Source organism: Rhodnius prolixus, unplaced genomic scaffold (genome assembly GCF_049639745.1).
Source record: "Rhodnius prolixus isolate KJV_2025 unplaced genomic scaffold, Rpr scaffold_4, whole genome shotgun sequence".
NCBI classification, from domain to species: Eukaryota; Metazoa; Arthropoda; class Insecta; order Hemiptera; family Reduviidae; genus Rhodnius; species Rhodnius prolixus.
Window position 1 is genome coordinate 17,800,667 of NW_027411614.1, and position 20,017 is coordinate 17,820,683.

A 20,017-nucleotide genomic window follows, 5' to 3' on the forward strand; every position below is an offset into this window, starting at 1 on the left:
TAGCACACCCACCTCGAACAATAATAACTTTTAAATTCTTTCGTAATAGAATAATTACACTGCCAAACTAGTACTACTTATTGGTATTATAAGTAGTAAATACTTATACTTCATACAAAGCAAGAATTTTCTTTTAAGAGTTCTTTTTTCCGCATAACTATTCGTATAAACAAACTTTGTTATCGTTTATTAAATTACTTACATTATTTGAAGGCAGATTAAAGACTTATAGTCCTTATTTTGATGAAGAATGACCCTATTATAGCTAAAAATTTATAGAAATATAACTTCATCGATGAAAATGTTAAAAGTAATGTCACCTATTGAGAAATTATGATCTCTCCTGAAGCATGTTATCCCATGAGGATTTTGAATTTGAGTAGGGAATAAAACATTGAAATATAACTGTTTTTATTTATTTTAAAAGTTAAAATAAATTTAATGTCTAGATATTTTAATGGAACACTGAAGTTTTAGTAATTTTTCAAAAATTTAAAATTTAACTAAATCCATGGAGGTGGTAACTTTTAACCTTTACGAGATTAACAAACTCATTTTAAATAAAAAGGTGACAGATTTTAGTTGAACAATTCACTCATTATCACCACGTTCTATCATTTTTATCATTGTCCCGGAGACTCTTATATATTATTTACTCATTTTCGTTTTCTTTTATTTTTTAATTAATTTCTTTATTTCTATTTAGCCCCTATGATTACATATTCATTTAGCAAGAACTTTGAATTCGTAAACTAACATGGCAGATTTTCTTTTTTGTCCTATTTTATTGTTTTTCTATTCACTTCTCTTTTTTAAAGGACTGCCTTATTTTCCTAGCCAGCGCTCTTCTTAATTCACAAGATACAACCGGATGTTTAGAGATCCAAAAATTTCCCTGAACTAGCGATCAGCTGGTTCTTATACGTTTACCATAAACAGTAAAATGTTTATAACCGTATAATAACTGATTACTGTTGAAATGTATTCATGTTTGTAGCCCTGAACATGGATGAATAAACAATCGCAACTCGGCAAAGTAAAAAAAGAGAGGACATTTTAGACATTCCTGATCAATTGCCCCATGGGAAAAATTTCCAGTTGGCCAAAAACAAAACTTCAAATAAAGAATTCATTTAATTAAAACAAAAAATTATTAAGGTTAGCACTTAAGGTAAATTACTTAATTTTTGTTTCGATTTCTTTTCTTCATTAATTTGCAATAAGTCTTCAAATGAACCTACATTGCTGACCGTATTCTCTACTTGTCAAGAAATTTGTAGTCATAAATAAAATTTGTTTTATAATAATGATAAATGTAAAAACAAATTACCTTGGGTGCATATTTGACTTCCAGCGTCAACTTCGCCGATCTATACGTTCTTTCTGCTTGATTCTGCGCTTGACATGTAAATGTAGTATTATGGTGTTCCTTTTTCGGTGTTAATTTTAAAATTGATCTCGCATTGAATCGTCGACCATCTGGTAATGATTCGGCCAGATATTCTATATTGTCGTTGATTACATTGCCAAAACCATCGATCCATGTGATTTCGGCAGCTGGTTTTCCAGCCAATGATACACATTCGAGTTCGATTTCTCGATCTTCGGTCGTTAGTAGTCGTTCTCCTTGTACAATCCGCGGTGGTTCTGGCGGTGTATAAACGGTTAATTGAGCAAACCTTGATCTAGCCGCTGGTTCGCCAGCCGGTCCTGGACCTACTTGGCATTGATATTGAGCATCATCTTCTAGGATTACTGGATATATTTCCAAGGAATAGTCGCCTGTAATAAAGCAGGATTTTAATTTACTGTTAAGCGTTGTTTGTTTGATTAGACTAAGTTCCCGAAGTTGAATTTCAGAAAATGAGTGAGCAGTTTTAACATTCAGCAGGTACAATTTTTTTTTTTTTCATTCTTTTCTTTTAATTTAAGGTGCATCAACATCTTTTACTGTTTATCATATATACTACTCTGACTGCTGCCTAGTGGATGCAGGAGAATTACAAGGAAATGAACTAGGTCCACTTCTACTCGTAAACGCTTTGTACACAGTCATTTCCCCATACCTCAGCACAGACACAGCAAACTTATCATCACAAACTGGCGCACACAAAGCTCACACAAACCATAACACCTAATATCACTAAACACCTGAGTTACGTACATTCTGAAAAGAAACAACGCTAACCAATCAGCACATTAGACACGTTACAAACTAAATTCATGTCCTAATGTGTACTTCAACAATCAACCATCACCTACATTAAATTTCTGATCGCTATGGACTGACGCTGGACCTAAGTCTAACGTGAAAAGAACATATCGTCGTTATGAAACCAATATCTGCTATGTGCAAAAAGTATAAATTTGAGATATTGAATAAAAACGTTTTCCTGTAAAATTTTATATGAAGCAGATTTTTGAAAACTAATTTAAATTAAAGTTTTATGTGTTATACGTTATTTTATTCGATTTTTAGGTATTCAAAAGTAATAATTTACTTATTATTACCAAATTAGAGTAATTTGTGCACATAGCAGATTATAAATGGTCAAATAGCAGGTATTAGTGAATAAACATGTCTAATTTACATTAGTATTTTATTATTGTTGAAAGAAAAAACAAAATAAATACTGGCATTAATCAGACTTATACTTTAACCAATCATAAAATGGATGGCTAGTCAGGGTCAATAAACGGTTTAAGTTCCTATAACTGATTGAACTTATCGAGTTATCTCCAATGGGACATCATACAATGTTGAAGGTTCAGGTTACTCTCGAGGAAGACTCCTTCGCTGAGTAAGTATTATATAATCATGTGGATGGGGAAGTTTGAAGCTCAATTCACTATTAGACCTGTATAACAATCCTCTGTTACCATTTACAGTGGGATCACCCTTTTTTTACCAGGTCTGATAGACTGAAAATTGGTGGTTAGATGCTCGTAATCTTATTTGATTACGTTAGTTTTCTTAGTTTTTATTTGACAATATTTTGGCTGGTGCACAGGGCATATTTAGCGAGATCTCAGTTCACCGCATAATGCTTAGGAGTCACATAGCAGTCTTTTTATACGAAAATTTGGTTAGTAAACTAGTCATAATAGTCAAAATGTCGAAATATCCAAAAAGTCACATAACAGATATTGGTTTGACAACGACGATATGCAGAATAGGAATTGAAACTTCAATTTGGAAGACTGAAAACTCTGACGAGACTTTGATCAATAATTACCGTCCCTAGAAACTAACAATCGTCAAGTCAATAATAGGACATATGAAATAAGCAACATCTAAGTACATGCAGACTGTTTAAGGTGAAAATAACAGTCCGTTTCGACACTCCCATAACCGCTTACTGAGTACGACGACTCACAAACCTTCTATCTATACGAGTCAAACTGCCAAGCAATCCACTTCGCAGACTGCTTATGCACTAATGGTAAATAATTGTAGCTGCAGTCTTATCAACCAAAACTAGCGTGAACTTTGAAAAGATCTCAAGTAATAAAAAGTAAGCAAAACAAATTAAGTAACGCTTCCTTTTTGAGGAGGGCTTAAAGTGCAATTGTGAAAGCAAGTTGTGGAAGGCGCGGATGCACTTGATTATAATTTTTTGGTAAGGTAGAGGGCACAAATTTGGGTACTTCTATTGTAAGTACCACGCACCTAACCATTCACCATACCTGACCCTACCCCTTAACAATTGTCTGCGGGTCTTTAAGATTGAATTTGAAGCAATAACCTTGAATTCTATGCAATTCTAGTTCACTTTGGGAAATATCTGTGGCTTATTGAAGCGATTGAATGAATTCAGGATTTCAAGCCAGCATATTAATTAGTAATGGTTATGATATGGCGACCAGAGTTTACAATAATCTACGATAAAATTGTACATAAAAAAGAGAGATATTTGTTTTTAATCTTGTTAGATTATTAGTAAATCTGCGACTTGAATTGGTGATAAACCCAAGAGACCATAAAGCAAGTGTGAAAGGTATCGACTAATCACCCAAAAATCAGTAACAATTATGAATCAATCAGATATACATTAATTAAAATCAATAACTTAAGTTAAATTCTGTATTGTTAAATTGTTTCAAAACGCAAAAGATAAAATAAACCTATAATAGATATAAAATGAAAATTGAAGTATATGAAGGATTAATTTTCTAGAAAGAAAAAAAATTAAATTTTATTACAAGAATTTACAACTTAAACTCTTAACTGAAGAAACAACTTAAACAATGCATTTCCTTTTGATCTGATTTCAAGGAAATTAATAAAGAAAGCTTAAAGAAAGGATGAATTACCTTCATCATCACTGCCAATCATCCTGTAACGATCATAACCTTGCAACTGTCTGTGCTCTCCAAGGCCGAAATCATCTTTAGTCCATTGCAATCTACCAACCTTGCCAACCACTCTACATGGCAAAGTTACTCGACTACCAACTATCGCCGTTTGATCCTGCGGTTCTATTGCAAACTTTTGCTCACAAAAGCTAAATCTTGTCAGCATTAAGAGGAATAAAACCAGCGGCCGTATTTCCATCCCACCTAAACAAACAATAAAACTTAAATTGATTAATTTGTCTAAGAATAATTCAATTTTTATTAAGACAAAATGAAAATTATTATTTTAGAATCATTTTAAATCGAAATATTGCCCATTTTTTCAGGTGGGCTTTTAAGCCCAACTACCTAATTATGTATCGTGTAAGGAGACAAAAAATACTTTACTATTAATTTCTCATGCTAATATTTTATGATTTAGGCGCCACGATAGCCGAGCGGTTAAGAGGCGAGACTTTTAAAGCTAATATGTATCACAATACCACAGTTCTGGGTTTTCTTAGGCCTTCGATTTTATTTAATGGTAAATAAAAGAAATTTACAGTAAAGTATGTTTGCTAGTCGCCTCCGTCCACGACACCTAATTGGTAGTTGGACGTAAAGCCCGTCTGACAAAATAGGCATTACTGTACCTTATTTTATTTCTCTAACGTTGTATTCTAAATACATTTTGTTTTCATTTACTACAAATCAAGTTAAAATCTATGTTCCTAAATTGAAAGGAACCCTGTCGAATGGTTGACTCTTAAGTTGTCCCACCTAGGTATAAATTGCTTGGACTAGATACTAAGCAGTGTAAAGTAATTAAGGAGTAAAGGCCAGTTATATGCTTATAAGTGGGATTTGAATTTTTAAAAACAATTCTTTATTCACAACTTACAAGTATATTTTATAAAGAGATTAAAACGTTACACAACACTTAGACTCAATTAAAAAACTGGGTTTCAGTAATAATCGTATAAGAGACAATGTCTAGGTAGCAACTAACTAACTAAGGTTCATCGTTTTTGGCCAGTGATTCATTAATCGAAAAGGAAGAAAGAATATTGGTGACATTTCTTTATGACTGAAATTGTCAATATTAATTTAACCACTTATTTAATTGTGCTAATAAATTACCGCTTAAAACTGAGAGATTTGCTTAAACAGAGTAGAATGTGCAGCAACTCGTCAGATATTTTAGGCTGGCGAAGATTAGCTAAAAAAAACTAGTTTTGAAGCGATTAGAAGTCCTGGGCTAACTACTCTTGTAAAAGAAAATGGTTCAAAGGAATGTACCGAAAGTTAATTCTTTAGGTTAGGTGTTAAGCAAACTTGTAATTTGCCAAACACGTTTAATTAAATAGTTGAAAAACTCACTGAAATTGCCCTTTAGAGGGGCACCCCCCCCACCTATGCAAGCGATCGCCTTTAGAATCACTTTTAGCCTAAAAGTTTTCCAAATAAAGTGAAGCACACAACTATTTGAGGTAGTTTATTCTGAAAGATAGCGCCAGTGCATTATGGGGTGATTAAATATTCAGTTTAAGTTCCGGTTTTTGGAAAGAAAAGTAATTTTCAAACAAAAGAATCCCAATAAGAAACAGTTTTCCGCGAACTTAAGGTTCTAATTATTATTTTCAATTTATTTTTTTTTGAATTTCATATTTTTCCTCACAAGCCAAAAATGGCAATTCTTTAATAATTATAATTAAACATTGCAAGAATTTTATTTATTGACTTATTGAAGAAATACCAAAACATTCTTGGCTGTTTCAATACTTTGGTTGCAGTATTGTTATTTGTTTAAATAACAGTAAGTTTTACTTCTTCATTGAAGTTTAGTAATAAATTTTTCCCATTGTCATGCAAAATATAGGTTTTTACCACATGATTACGTGTTTAAATAGTACTTCTTTGCTCATAAAGTTATTTTCCGCAATGATATCAATAAGCGTGCAGTCGTTACGAAGTTTTTTCTTAGTTGTGAGTTACAAAACTCTCCTTCGATTCCAGTCGCAATACACCAACACACAACGAAACTATCTCTTTCCGCAATAGTTACACAAATAACTATTAAAGAATTAATGGAAGGTTTTATACATAGAATTAAAACAATAATAATTATTATTATTTCCGTAATGATTGACTATTTTCAACTCTTTGTAGAAGAGGAAGATAATAAGGCTCCCGCGCGAGTAAGAAAATTCGCCTTAAATGATACGCCGCTCCAAATAATATTTGCTAATTCTAACTAGAAGATGTCCACAAATACGAGGGTCGTTTGAAAAGTCCGTGCAAAGTCAGAGAGATAGCACTACTGGCGCGTATTGAGGTTATGTTTAGTTAGTAGCATCTCTTGGAAGAACACACACCAAGTTTCAGCCAGATCGGTCTATTTCTTTGTGTTTGGCATTCGTTTGAATCGAGAAAGTCGAGTGATTTTCAAAAAATGGACGAAAAAGAATTTCGTGTGTTGATTAAACACTACTTTATGAAAGGCAAAACGCCTCAGGAGACTAAAGAGAAGCTTGATAAACATTATGGTGACTCTGCACCTTCGATTAGAACAGTTTATAAGTGGTTTCAAAATTTTCGGAGTGGCCATATGGGCACAAGTGACGCTGAACGTTCTGGACGCCCTGTTGAGGTTACTATTCCAGAAATCATTGATAAAATCCATGATATGGTGATGGATGACAGAAGAGTGAAGGTGCGTGAGATTGCTAGTGCTGTGGGCATCTCGAATGAACGGGTACATAATATTTTGCATCAACATTTGGACATGACAAAGCTATCCGCAAGATGGGTGCCGCGATTGCTCACGCTTGACCAAAAACGAAATCGTGTGAAGTGTTGCAAGGACGGTTTGCAGCTGTTCCAGAAGAATCCGCAGGACTTTAAGCGTCGTTTCGTCACTGTGGATGAAACATGGATACATCACTACACTTCTGAGACCAAAGAACAATCTAAACAATGGGTTACCAAGGGGGAATCTGCGCCAAAAAAGGCGAAGACCGTTCCTTCGGCCGGTAAGATTATGGCGACTGTCTTTTGGGATTTGCAAGGAATAATCCTCATCGACAATCTGGAAAAGGGTAAAACTATTACAGGTGCATATTATTCATCGTTATTGGACCGTTTGAAAACCGAGCTGCAAGAAAAACGCCCACGATTGGCCCACAAAAAAGTCCTTTTCCATCACGACAACGCACCAGCTCACACCTCAGCAGTTGTGGTCGCAAAATTAAGGGAAATAGGGTTCCAACTCGTTTCACATCCCCCCCTATTCTCCAGACTTGGCTCCCTCGGACTACTATTTGTTCCCCAATATGAAGAAATGGCTGGCGGGAAAAAGATTTTATTCAAACGAGGAGGTGATTGCAGAAACGAATGGCTATTTTTCAGTCTTGGACAAATCCTATTATTCGGAAGGGATCAACAAACTAGAGCAGCGTTGGACGAATTGTATAAGCCTAAAAGGAGACTATGTTGAAAAATAAAAAAGGTTTACCCCAAAAAATTAAGTAGTTTTTATTTTTGCACGGACTTTTCAAACGACCCTCGTATATTACTGAAATCCACAGAGTATGCTCGAAAGAAATCATCCAACACTAAGAACTGCAAAGAAAAAATTGCGCCCGTAGCAAAGACTAATTTTGGTGCCCCTCATAAAAGGTTTTTCTTTTCCTATTAATAAGAATTTATAATTAATGTAAAATAAATATTCACTTTGTGCGCTTTAAGTATAGAGAAATCATTAATAATTTCACTTAAAAACTTTTCAGCAAATGATTTTAGTACTCTCTGAAATTTGGCGCCGGTTGGCTTTGCACATCTTTCTTTAAAATTAATTACTGAAAAAATAGTAAGCCGCTTCGCTTCAATTCTCCAACCAGGCCTTGGAAATTACCCGCTTAGTATTTTATTAAAAAATTGGATAACAATGTAATTTTTTTAACTTACTTGATATCTAAGTTTCGAAAATTGAATGACGATCAAATTATGGACCAATTTCTAGTTTTTCACCTTAAACATGGAACAAACCCTACTAATCGAAATTCAAACACAAGCAATTTACAGAATTTTAAAAAAGAACAAAACCTGAAGAGAAGAAACTGCTGGACACACACAATTTCACCAGAAAACACGAACTACGAATGTTTAAAAATGCACAGTAGCAGACTCTTCCTTGACAACTAAGAGGGTATAGAGGGTGGTGTTTAGTGCGGTAGAGGCTCAGCAAGTAGAAGGGCGATAGTGGCCACGTCATATGTTCCAGGGTTACACGCACATAAAAAAACCCTTTGACTTGTCCAGTCTAAACAATGTTGTCAAGATATACAACCAACAAAACTAGAAAGAAAGAACAACGAAAATTATTGCATCCCTTAGGGGGTCATAGCCTCTGGTTTCATTTATCATCCAACAAGAATTTGACATTTTGTTCGGACATAATTAAAACAAAAAATCCGGAACAATAAATCGGTAATTTTATTTATTTCCAAAAGATTTACTGAAAAACCGTCATAAACTTTCAAAATAACCACCAAGTAAATAACGTTCACTTAATTTTATTGGTACTTCAAAATAGTCTGTTTAAGAAAAGATATAAATTTAAGCAATTTAAACTCTCGAAGTATCCTTACAAGAATGGCAGAAAAGGCTACAATAACGGCAACAAGAGTACATTTTTTTAAGTCCACGACGCCTTAACAATCAAGATTCAAAGGTCAGGCTTATGTGCAAATAAATACGAGTAGATTAAGAATCATTACATAATAAGTGGCTCCTATCTCTACAGAATCTATAAGAGATCTTCATTGCTTCACCGCTAATGTGCAGAGTGCAATGCAGAAGAAGATGTCCATCCAACACATAATAATGGTTTGGCCAAACTACACAAGTGAAAGAAAGGAAATGATCGTTGCTCTCTTCAAGGACTTAGAGGCACGCTTTCAGTTCGAGAGCATTATCTTCCCTAACAATGGTAAGCAACTGTAATCAGTGGTTTTACCAATAATTAAAGAGTGTAATAATGTTGGAGCAAAAGGAAGGAATATTTCATGAACCAGATGTCATAAGTGTTTGCTCCTATACTGGTCAAGTGCTAGTAAAAAGACAAGTAATCGCTTATTTTTTCAGGCTGGTCTTAACGTCCAACTACCAATTAGGTGCCGTGGTCGGGAAGCACTCGTACTTCTCAAGTTTAGGATGAGTAGATGTACGTAGTAGGCACTTAGATGCAAGTAGATTTGACAGAATTGAGATGAGAATTGAGTTCATATTAGTGAGTTCACATTCTACTTTTTCGGCTGAATTTAGCAAACTTTGTACACATACAATTCCATCAAGCACAGCAATTCATGAAATAATACTTTGAGATTGTAAATTCGTAAGCGAACATTTGATATGATAGCCCAATTCTTCTCATACCATATTGAAAAATGAATGAGAAAATGAGTTACTGCACAATCCACAATTTCCTAAACAATTTACAAAATAATTTGAATGAATAAAAAGTTTAACGCTTTTAACCCAAAGTAAATTCTATAGGAATTCACTAAAACTTGATTTAAGCCAAACGTTTTAATTTGATCATCCATTTTGTTTGTCAAACTAATGAACTGTAAATAAATGTTTTCAGTAAAGTTTTGCAAGTTATTTTAAATTTTATTTGGTTTTAATCCTCACAATACATTTAATAATTTAATAAATGAAAATAAAAGTTTTAGATTTATTTGCTGAGTTGAAATTTTATTTATTTAATTAATTTTAATTTTTGTTTTTTTAGCGATTTCTATGGATTGCCGTTCAAACCTTCTCTCCAAAACTCCAGAACCTGCATGTCTTCTGTCCATGCAGGTCCGTCCATCCTCTCGACATTTCCAGCGAGGAGCACCTTCCGAAGATGTTCCACCACTTCAACTTCCTCTTCCCAATACTCTATTCCATTGCTTCTGTTACTCCCATTTTCTGCTTGACATCTACACTCTTCATTCTATCCTTTCACGTTTTTTAAACGCATCTCCTCCAAGTCTTATCCTCACTTATCCTTACAACGTACCTATTTTAAAAAAACTGAAGCAACATTCAGACTGCCTTCAGACTTCTTTTCTTATTTGTCTTTTTTTTTTTTATTACCAAAATCTTAGGAATCTTTAGTTCCTCTGAAGATAATTTATCATATTTTGTTACGTTTTAAAAATATTAACTATGACATAATTACATTCAGTCATACAATGGATCTAAACAATTTTAATGGCAGGAACATTTAATTTATTCAAACAAATGTTGACGAGATCCGGTCCGAAATGTCTAGACTGCAGACTAATTGAGTTCTCTAAATAGATCCTTTACAGCTCACATACCTATTATATTGACGCGATGTTTTTTATTTATATGGTTTAGAGTGGTATTTTTAAATTTGTTATAACGTGTACATAATGATCAGTATAGTTAGAAAAATCAGGGATTTTTTTTGTTCAAAATTCTGTCCGTAACAAAATTATTATAATTGAACTTACGTATACGTTTCAAAGTCCTCTTTAAGTCTTTTATTCAGTTTGGGATGTTCATATTTCGGTCAACATTGAAAAGATCAAGCAAATTAAAAGTAATGTTACTGCAAGGGTGTTTACGGGAACACTTTTTGGGTAGAAAATAGATATTATGTAAAGCTATTGTTCGTCCGCTCCGGTGGTGCGTCTTTCCAAGCTGCTCTGACCATGAAGAATAGGAAAATAAGTAAGAAATATAAAATTACAATTAGGAATTATCGATTTTATTAGTCTATGGAGAGGGACCAATCCCTTTTAGTCTTTTCAGTTACTCCACGGTAAATGCTTGTCCATAGAAAGCAGTCCTCTCTAAGATATGTATTGAGGGGTAGGATTGTTTGACACTTGAAGATGTATGTTCGCTGTCAAAAGTTACTTTAAATTTAAACTTTCCAGGGAGAATTATTACGTACGCGGATCTAGACGAGTAAAAGTTGTTTTAAGCTGGAATTCATGAATTAAGACCAAGATTCTTGAAGGATACACTTACTATTAAAGCGATATAATTATACTGAATGAAATAATTGAATTGCGAAGTTGAAACATAATAATCGGTAGAACTTCACTTTGCTGAATGACTTATAATATTGTAAGGTTTTCTCAAGAACGATTCCCTGATTATAATTGTTAAGTATTTTCTTTTTTTTTAAGCACTACGTTACATTTGTAGGAACCTCTGCAATTGTAAAAAAAACTGAGCACAGGATTCTAGGAGGAGCTCTACATTAGAAGTACATCACAACTGATTATTGGGATACTTATTTGCGTTCCTACCTCTCTCAAGTTACGCATGTTAACACGAATTTATTAACATTCATTCCAATATTACAAAATATCACTTGTTTAAAAAAGTAAACCAAAATTTGTGAAAACTTCCATGGCTGTATAAATAATAGCTCAGTGCTATAACCGGAAGAAGGTGATGAGAGAGCTGGTGGCACTCTGTGGGACTCCAAAATAAATCAATCAATAAATAAATTACAAAAGAAATTTACGAACTTGTCAGAATGTCAGGAGCACCTGTTAGTATTGTAAAGTTCTGGGATGGAGGACAGAGTGACAAAAAAAATATTTTGGGTGGCCAGTAGATGGTCCTCACATTTGGACATGTGCTGTTTTGAAGGAAGTACCTCCATTACTGTTTCCCAGCAAGGAGTAGATCGTATATTCTCAAACTATTGTCAGCTCTAGATACTTTACTAACCAAGCGCTACCATATGTTTAACCAGATCTAATGAAATAGGATGCAAATGTCTGAATACAGTTCGACGCTGTCCAGGTTAGCGGATGTTATCTGCTTCGTAGAATATTATATAACAAGTTATGTCCTTTGTCTTTTCATTAATAAGTGAGAAAATTAGTGCTATGGTTTGAAATCAAGTTCTTCACTATAAATAATCATTTTGAGGGCTCCTGAAACAGTGAAAGTGGTTTTCATTGCGATCAAGATAGCTCAAAAACTTAGAACCTCAGGAGTCCAAACGCTAAATTTCATTTAGGTACGGGCACGGAGTAAGGTTCTCTCAAGAATGCTCTTTGATTGTTTAATATGCCCTATCTATCCATTCAAATAAAGAAGCCTAGTAATAAATGTATTATTCCCCTTGGGAATAGGACAGCAGACATAGTTCGTCAAGACGTTTCTATCCACAGTACACATTGAGCTCTTTAAGAAGGTCTGTGTTCCATCAACTAACTAAGAGGGTAAAAATGGTTTTGAAATAGATTGAGCTTTAGCCCTTTCCAAAGACTAATAAAAACAATTGTAATAATACATTTCTTAGTCCCTGTAGATGGGGATTTAGAATAAATCTTCAGTACTCTCTTCTTGTCGTAAGAGGGGACTAAAAGGGTACACCTACACCTGAACACAACACATTTACAGACCACATTTACATGACACCCTTACATAAACCATTAAGGCGTTCTCAGTATACATTCTAGGGCTACCTTCCCCAGGAAATAGCCCCTGATGGGGGAGTAAGTCTGCAGTTTCCTAGGAGGAGCAGCTCCCTCCACCAGATTCGGGCGCTGAAGGCTAATTACCCGCACACCTTAAATTTTTATGATTACGAGTTTTGGAAGGAAAAAAACCCGCAAGATTTAGAATCTTGACTATTATTCTAAGATCGTGTGGGTCTCCAAAACAGATTTATTCTTTTGATTTTAAGGTGTGTATTGGGGCGAATGTTGGTGTAATTGCCATAAAGGGTGGCTTTGTAAGTGGAAGATCTCCAGTTCGAATCCATAGTTTTTATTTGTTATAAAAGATAGTAGTAAAGTATGTGTTTCCGCCTTCGTCCGCGACCCTTAATTGGTAGTTGGATGTTAAGTCCTGTCCGAAAGAATTAGCGATTACTTTACTTTACTTATTAATTGTACTCATCTGTGGGCCATTGGCGCTTGAAGCTTCTAATAATTCTTGCTATTTTATTAAAGTTTAGGTAATTACCAATAAATGCAGTTCAGTTGATTATCTACTATTTATTTTTTAAAGTTATTATTAGAGGGAATAAGAACAGTCAACAGTTAAATAATTATAATGATGTTAATTAAAGATAATTAGTTTTTATTTATAAAAAGCAACTCGAATTTCTTTGTTGAACTCAAAGTTAAAAACGAATAACAAGCTTTCCTTTTTATTTTATTTTATTTTTTATTTTCAACTCTGTTATGTTTTACCTAATTTATAATTGGAACATAATTTTTTTTATTTATTTTTAGCATTATTATTTATAGCTAAAACAAAATGGACTAAGTTTCATTAATTGTTCGATTTAATTTTATGTACAGAGGCACGTTAAGCTCAAATTGTTTGAATTTCATTAAAACTATTAGAAAAAGTTAACATAAAACCATTTGATTCTTGCAATGACTGATCTGAAAAAACAGAAGATTTATTAGTTCAGACTCTTAATATTGTAACGAAGTTGACCTGAGCCAGAGAAGAAAGGCCTAGATTGTTTTGGGAGTTGGGTGACCGAAGTCTATAACGGTCCACCACAGTGTAAAAAAAAGGCCAGACTTAACCTGAGCCGGAGAAGTAAGGGCTAGATTGTTCTAGGAGTTTAGTGACCGAAGCCTATAACGGTCCACCACTGTGTAAAAGCTAAGGGAGCGGCCCCAGTGGGAGTGGGGGTAAGACAGTAGCAGGTGGGAGTTAGTGACAGTTGGAGAGACATTTCGAAAGGGACAGTTTGAGAGAGTCAGTGTTGCGGAGTGCTTCAGAGTTAGCCAGTTAGTGAGTAGAGCTTTGTTAGTGCAGCTGAGACTAGTGCAATTTAAGTGCAGTGCGGACCAGTAGTCAGTCGTGGAACAGTTTTTGTGGTGTTACTTAGTGAGTAAGTAACAGTAAACTGTTGTGACTGTTGTAAATGGTAAATGTAAGGAATAGCGTTAGTTGCTAGTAAATGTTAATGTTAGTAATGTTAATGTGTTAATAAAACAGGTTACTACTTATAAGTTTAGCGAGTTTTATTATTTATCGAACCCACACTTATTAAATTAACTAGTGGAAGTCACTAGTTGTAGTTAAGGTTTTTAGTAAAAGGACAAAAACTTTACAATATCTTAGTATTTCTTGGACAGCTAGTTGGCCCGATCATACCGTTATTTGGAAAAAATATTATACCCATTTTATTTTAAAAAAACAGCTTGGAAATTAGATAAATTCAAAATTAAAAAATGGTTATTTCAAATAAAATATTGGAAATAAACATACATTGCACCTTCATGCTATCTACTACTTGACAATAAGGAAGAGATTTTTCATTACGTAATTTGTGGTAACCAATCTCTCCCGCACCGGGAAAAAGAATCAAATTAAATTAAAAAATATAAATATATGAAAAAGAACGATGTCAATGTTCATTATTTGTGCGAAACCCGAGTAATCCAAGATCGCTTTCAAGAAACTTCCTTGGCGTAACTTGTGATCTTCTTTAAGAAATACCAGTCTATTTTTAAAGAAATCTGAAGAAAGTTGTTAAACAGTTTTAACTGCAGATTTCCTTCCCTACCATGGGGAATAATAAGTATTTTAGAATTCTCCAGGAAACGAATAACTGTCGGAGCTAGCGGGAGAGAAAGAGAATTATGAAACTTGGGCGGGCAAGTGTTCAAATGAAATAATAAGAGAATTTAAAATATTTTGCGTTCTGCTAGAAATTCATTTTACTATTGCGTTTATAAATGATACGAGATATTTCTGGAATGTTCTAAATATAAATACTCAACGATTTTATAGTCAAAAATATTTCTCTGCTAAATCCATATTTCAATTAGACTTTACACAACTTTACACGGGAAAGGTTTTAATTTAAAATAATCAAATTTCAAAATGCAATACTTGGTTCATTGGATTGAATTTATTTCGACAGAATGTACTAATTAAACTGAAATCAAATAAATACCATCAAAAAGGTTTAGGTATTTGGCTGTTTGATTAAAAACAATTCAATCAACTTGTAAAAATAAAAATTAAGCTAAAATTATAATTATCACATCAAAGCAAACGAAAATATAGAAATATGTCATCCGGAAAATATGGGTGTATTTACGAGTATAAGCAATTTGTGTTAATGCAAATATTTCTAAAAAAAACGGTTTATTTGGCCGATAAGGGAACTTTTGTACCGGCTATTGATTCTGCGGTAATTGGTTAAAAATTCTATTTTATTCGCTATGATGTATCCTGTGATGTTATCAAAAGATCTTCATCGAATGAGATTGTCCTTCAAAAATTTAAAAAGCTTGCCTTGAAGGTTAGATTTTTTTTTAGGATTACGTTCGCCACAGTGAAAAACTTTGATAATTCGGCAATTAAAAACTCCTGAATTTTCTCTTCCCTTGCTATATTAGATAAGATGAAGTAATAGGTTAGTGCCGAATTTACTAAGAAATCGACCAACAGTATCTGCCAACAAACTGAATCGATTCCAGTTGTTTCTTTTGTTTTTAATTTTTCAAAACAGGTTACTGGAGGATTTTTTAAAAGTAAGTCCACTGATTGGCAAGGGGGTTGTTGAATTTTTCTCTTAAGTCCCATTTCAGGGTAATTTACAGATTTACCACCTATTAAATATTAATAAGGAAAACGCATGTAACAAAAATTTCAAATTTTAAGAAATTTAAGATATTCTTGACAGTGCTATTTCACTGAAAAAGTTTGTAGCTTTAGCGTTTTTTATTTCGAAAATCATACCTTAATGGAACACAAATACTTTTTAGTAAAAATTATATACTCGTACATTACAAGAAAATTTAATAATACGAATTGAGGTATAATTATATAGTGTGAATGAAAAATACGAGTTTTTTTTTTTGGTGAAAGAGTCTTGAAATGATTGTAACTCTCATTTAAGGCAGGCCTAATATTTTTGAAGACCTGGAGAGATCAGTAATTTATTAGATTCTTGCCTTCATTAAACATTCTAGCTGTTGTTTTAAAGTTTAAAACCAAAAGCTTGCCCAAAGGCTTTGATTAAGGCTGGTAGACTAGAGTAGAACAATTTAACTTTATTTTTGAGGCACACAAATTCTCACAGACACTCATTTTACAATAATTCAATGTTTTAACTTAGTTTTCCAAACTGTTCACCGTGAACTGTACTAAAACTAAGTCTTCAAAAATAGATTAAAGTAAAAAAAAAAAATGTGTATTTAATGAATACAGGAGTTTACTCAAAATCTAAAGAGCCAAAATAGCAAAAAGTGGAAAAACTATTAAACCAAAACGGCTCTTAAGGGCGAATCTAATTATTCCTTCACAAGAAGTATCCGTAATTCACTTTTCCGGAAAAAAATTTCCAAATAAAAGATAGATTTCTATTTTCTTTTTAGAAAATGACAAATTATCATAAAATCTACCCCAAAGAATGGAAAATCCGTACATACGATTTTATTTAAATTTGGAAATTCAGTTCAAATTAAGTCCTTTTAAGGGGAAACAAGTCAGTAAATTAGTACTTTTGGTTGATCGCTTTCAACCGAAACCTTATTTTGCAGTGATACCAAAGCGAAATGTTAAACTTTTGTTGTTAACGATGGATACATGCCCACATCACAGCCAGACCAATGTGTAAAGAAAAAAGAAAAAAACATTTTTTCGAAATCTGGGGGCTCTCAAAAAAAGATATTTAGTTGGCAGTATGATTGCAACAATTTCTCTTAGTTAGTAAGAGTGAGAAAAAGCAAAAAATGAAAAAGATTATGCGAATGTACGTAGAAGCAGATTAAATAAAAGTCAAGAGCTGGTGTATCCACTTTAGGCGGAGACATCCCCTAAATACCTTTTTCTTTTTTTTGTAATTATTTTTAGAAGAGTTTATTTTAAGGTTGTCAGGGAGAGGGGGGTGTACAAGTGAATGTGCGCTCACTTATGTTTGTTCCAAGTATAGTAGACCTAACAAAAGGGCTTGGTTGGTAATTTTAGACTGCGGTAGACTTACTTATAAATAACGTTACATTACAAAGCGAAAGTTCTGGCGGGAGAGAAATGAGGAGCTACTCTCTTTTATGATTACAATTCTCTGACTACTGACAAGAGCGTCTATAAAGAGTCTACAAAAAAATTTGGATTTGGCTCTTTTTCTTTGACAGAATATTTTTATGATCTCCTAAGTCCTATGGAATGGTTTTCAGAAGTGGGCTTTCGCCTTTCTGTGAGTGTGGGCTGTATGTACTTTGTAGCTGTCCAGTGTCCAATGTGGGCGTAATGGACTTACCCTCATTTCCACCCTTCATTTTATCCATCGCGGACAAAATATTAACGCTAACAACCCTGACCACTGCACGCTTCTAGGAAGATTAACGATTTATTTTGCTTTTGCCTTTGGAGTTACTTTAAATAGAACTCTTTACACTACTCTATAGCTATGCTAAAGTGCAGAAATAATCGCGAAACTGTTAACCTATCCCCACTTCCTTTACATGGCTTCGAAATTTCATTTTAAACTTTCCCACATCGAACTGTATTTATTATTTTCGTATTAGTAGTTTGCTTAAAGCACCAGAAACGATTTCTGTTTATTCAAACTATGAGTTATCAGTTGAACTAGCACTGTCAGCTGAACTGTCTCTTACATGGAAGTTGGGCGGACAGACATCACTTGATTAGTTAATCTATTCTTGCTCATGATTGCTCTGATCACGCACTTCCGCGGACGTCTAGAAAAATGGAACAATTTAAAAAGGATAAGTTTTACAGAAGTGCTAAAAGAAAAATTGATACCTTTTTTGCTTTATAATATTTATCGTCCTGATTCAATAACAATCCAGAAAACTGTGATTAAATTATTAAGGAAAAATTACTCCTAATTTTTCTTAAATTTGTTTCCTTAAAGCTAAAAGTACTTTTTGTTTAAGCATTGCAATTTATCCAGCGGGGTTTATTTTAAATATTTAGGGGAGAGGAACCTTTGAACAGTTTCAATTTCTCGCCAAATATTTAAAACATTTATGATTGATAATTTTCTCCATATTTTGTGGTAGACCTGTTGTACAATGGACAGAGTTTCCCTTCGTTTTCATTGTTCGTAAAGTCAGAATTGAGGAATGTTATATTTTGTATGGTGGAAGTAAAATTTTTGGTGCAGCTTTGGAAGTGTATTGTGAAGATTGTAGTGGACAAGGTGTAAGTATTGATAGTCCCTATTAACATTTGGAATACGTATTTTTGAAACCTCGTATTTACAAAAGTCTATTTGCTTGCAAAAGGTGTTGGATATTATATTTTCTCTTATAGAAGGAGAGGGGATACATTTCAACATCACAGTTAAAATGTGCCCTACCGACCTGCAAGTTTGTGACTTTTTTTTTGTTTAATCGCAGAGAAGGGGAAAGTGGTCCGAACCTACATTAAGAAGCGCAACAAACCGAATATTTTGTTCAAACTTCCTAAACCCATCACACTTCGGGTACAACATCCCGAACTGAGTCATTCTTGATTTTTGAACTAGATTTCAGTGGTTAAAGGAGAAAGTAATGTAGTAGTGAGAGAAATAACTGATAGAAGGTAGATTCAGAGTAAAGTAATATCATTTCTTTCTAGATTATATTGTGTCCAAAGCTACCACACCAGTGGGGCAGATATTAACATTTGACACAAAATTTTTAAATTAAAAGAATATAGATATGTAGTATGTAAAGTACCAACTGTTTATTGATATAGATCTGTTCAGAATACTTGAAAGTTGTAGAAAACAAAATAAAAAGGTTCAATAATACGATTCTGTGCACTCTGTAACAGAAAATGTAAATTCTGTCAAAATGTGCCCCCCTCTCCACTACTTGAAATTATTATGACATAACGCAGAGCCAATTTGCTAAGATTAGCAGCAAAAATTTCCGTAGATACTTCATTGACAAATGATTACTTAAACTGAAATCTTTGTGGTTCATCTAATCCGTAACATGATGATTATTGGGGCATTGATTACGTTCTTAAGATAATACCACAAATATTATTAGAGCATATTAACTAGAAAGGATGAACTTTAAATCCTGGCTACTCAGTTGGCCCATACAAAATAACTAAGCTACGATACTGGTTATACCCTTTGTGGCGCTAATTATGCAAGGATGACCCTCTATAATGCATTTCATAGCGAAGCCAGTGTATTCAGCTGATGTAATATAAATGTTTACATAAATTGATAGACAACTTGAGAATATAATAAATATATAAGATTGCGTGGAAAGATCCAACTTTTAGCGACCGGGGTGCGTGTTAACGATAAAAAGTTTATTTTAAGTGTTAACGTCTTTCACGCCGTCTTCATTGTAAATAAACCTACGTCTATAGACTATTTATAAAAGTTACTTTATGGTAAGGGTTAAAGGGAAGACTTCTATTCCCTAGATGGTACAATGCCTCGATGCCAAGTACACAGAACAAGAACTTCAAACAAACTTTTAGTTTTTAAATTAACCTCAAACAAAAAATAATAATAATACAGAAATAAGAGCATTTCTTACATCCGTTTTTCTTTTAGTATTTTTTTTTACAGTGATAACGTTTGTTATAAATAAACTGAAACCGAAAAGAATTCCACATTCATTTCTGTTGAGGAGAAAGTTACTTTAATATTAATGAGAGGGAAGTGATTAGTTATGCGTTTAGT

General features: G+C 33.5%; 1 protein-coding gene across 11 annotated transcripts in view; it reads right to left on the minus strand.

Moving 5' to 3' along the window:
• LOC141456070 (irregular chiasm C-roughest protein-like) overlaps positions 1–20,017 on the minus strand; it is a 921,342-nt gene that overhangs the window by 22,659 nt on the left and 878,666 nt on the right. For all 11 annotated transcript variants that reach the window (XM_074131684.1, XM_074131679.1, XM_074131677.1 and 8 more), the window contains 2 exons: positions 4,315–4,560; positions 1,331–1,782 (listed from right to left, as the gene is read on the minus strand). In XM_074131684.1, the coding sequence (XP_073987785.1) occupies positions 1,331–1,782; positions 4,315–4,560 (698 nt within the window). The remainder of the gene's footprint in view (positions 1–1,330; positions 1,783–4,314; positions 4,561–20,017) is intronic.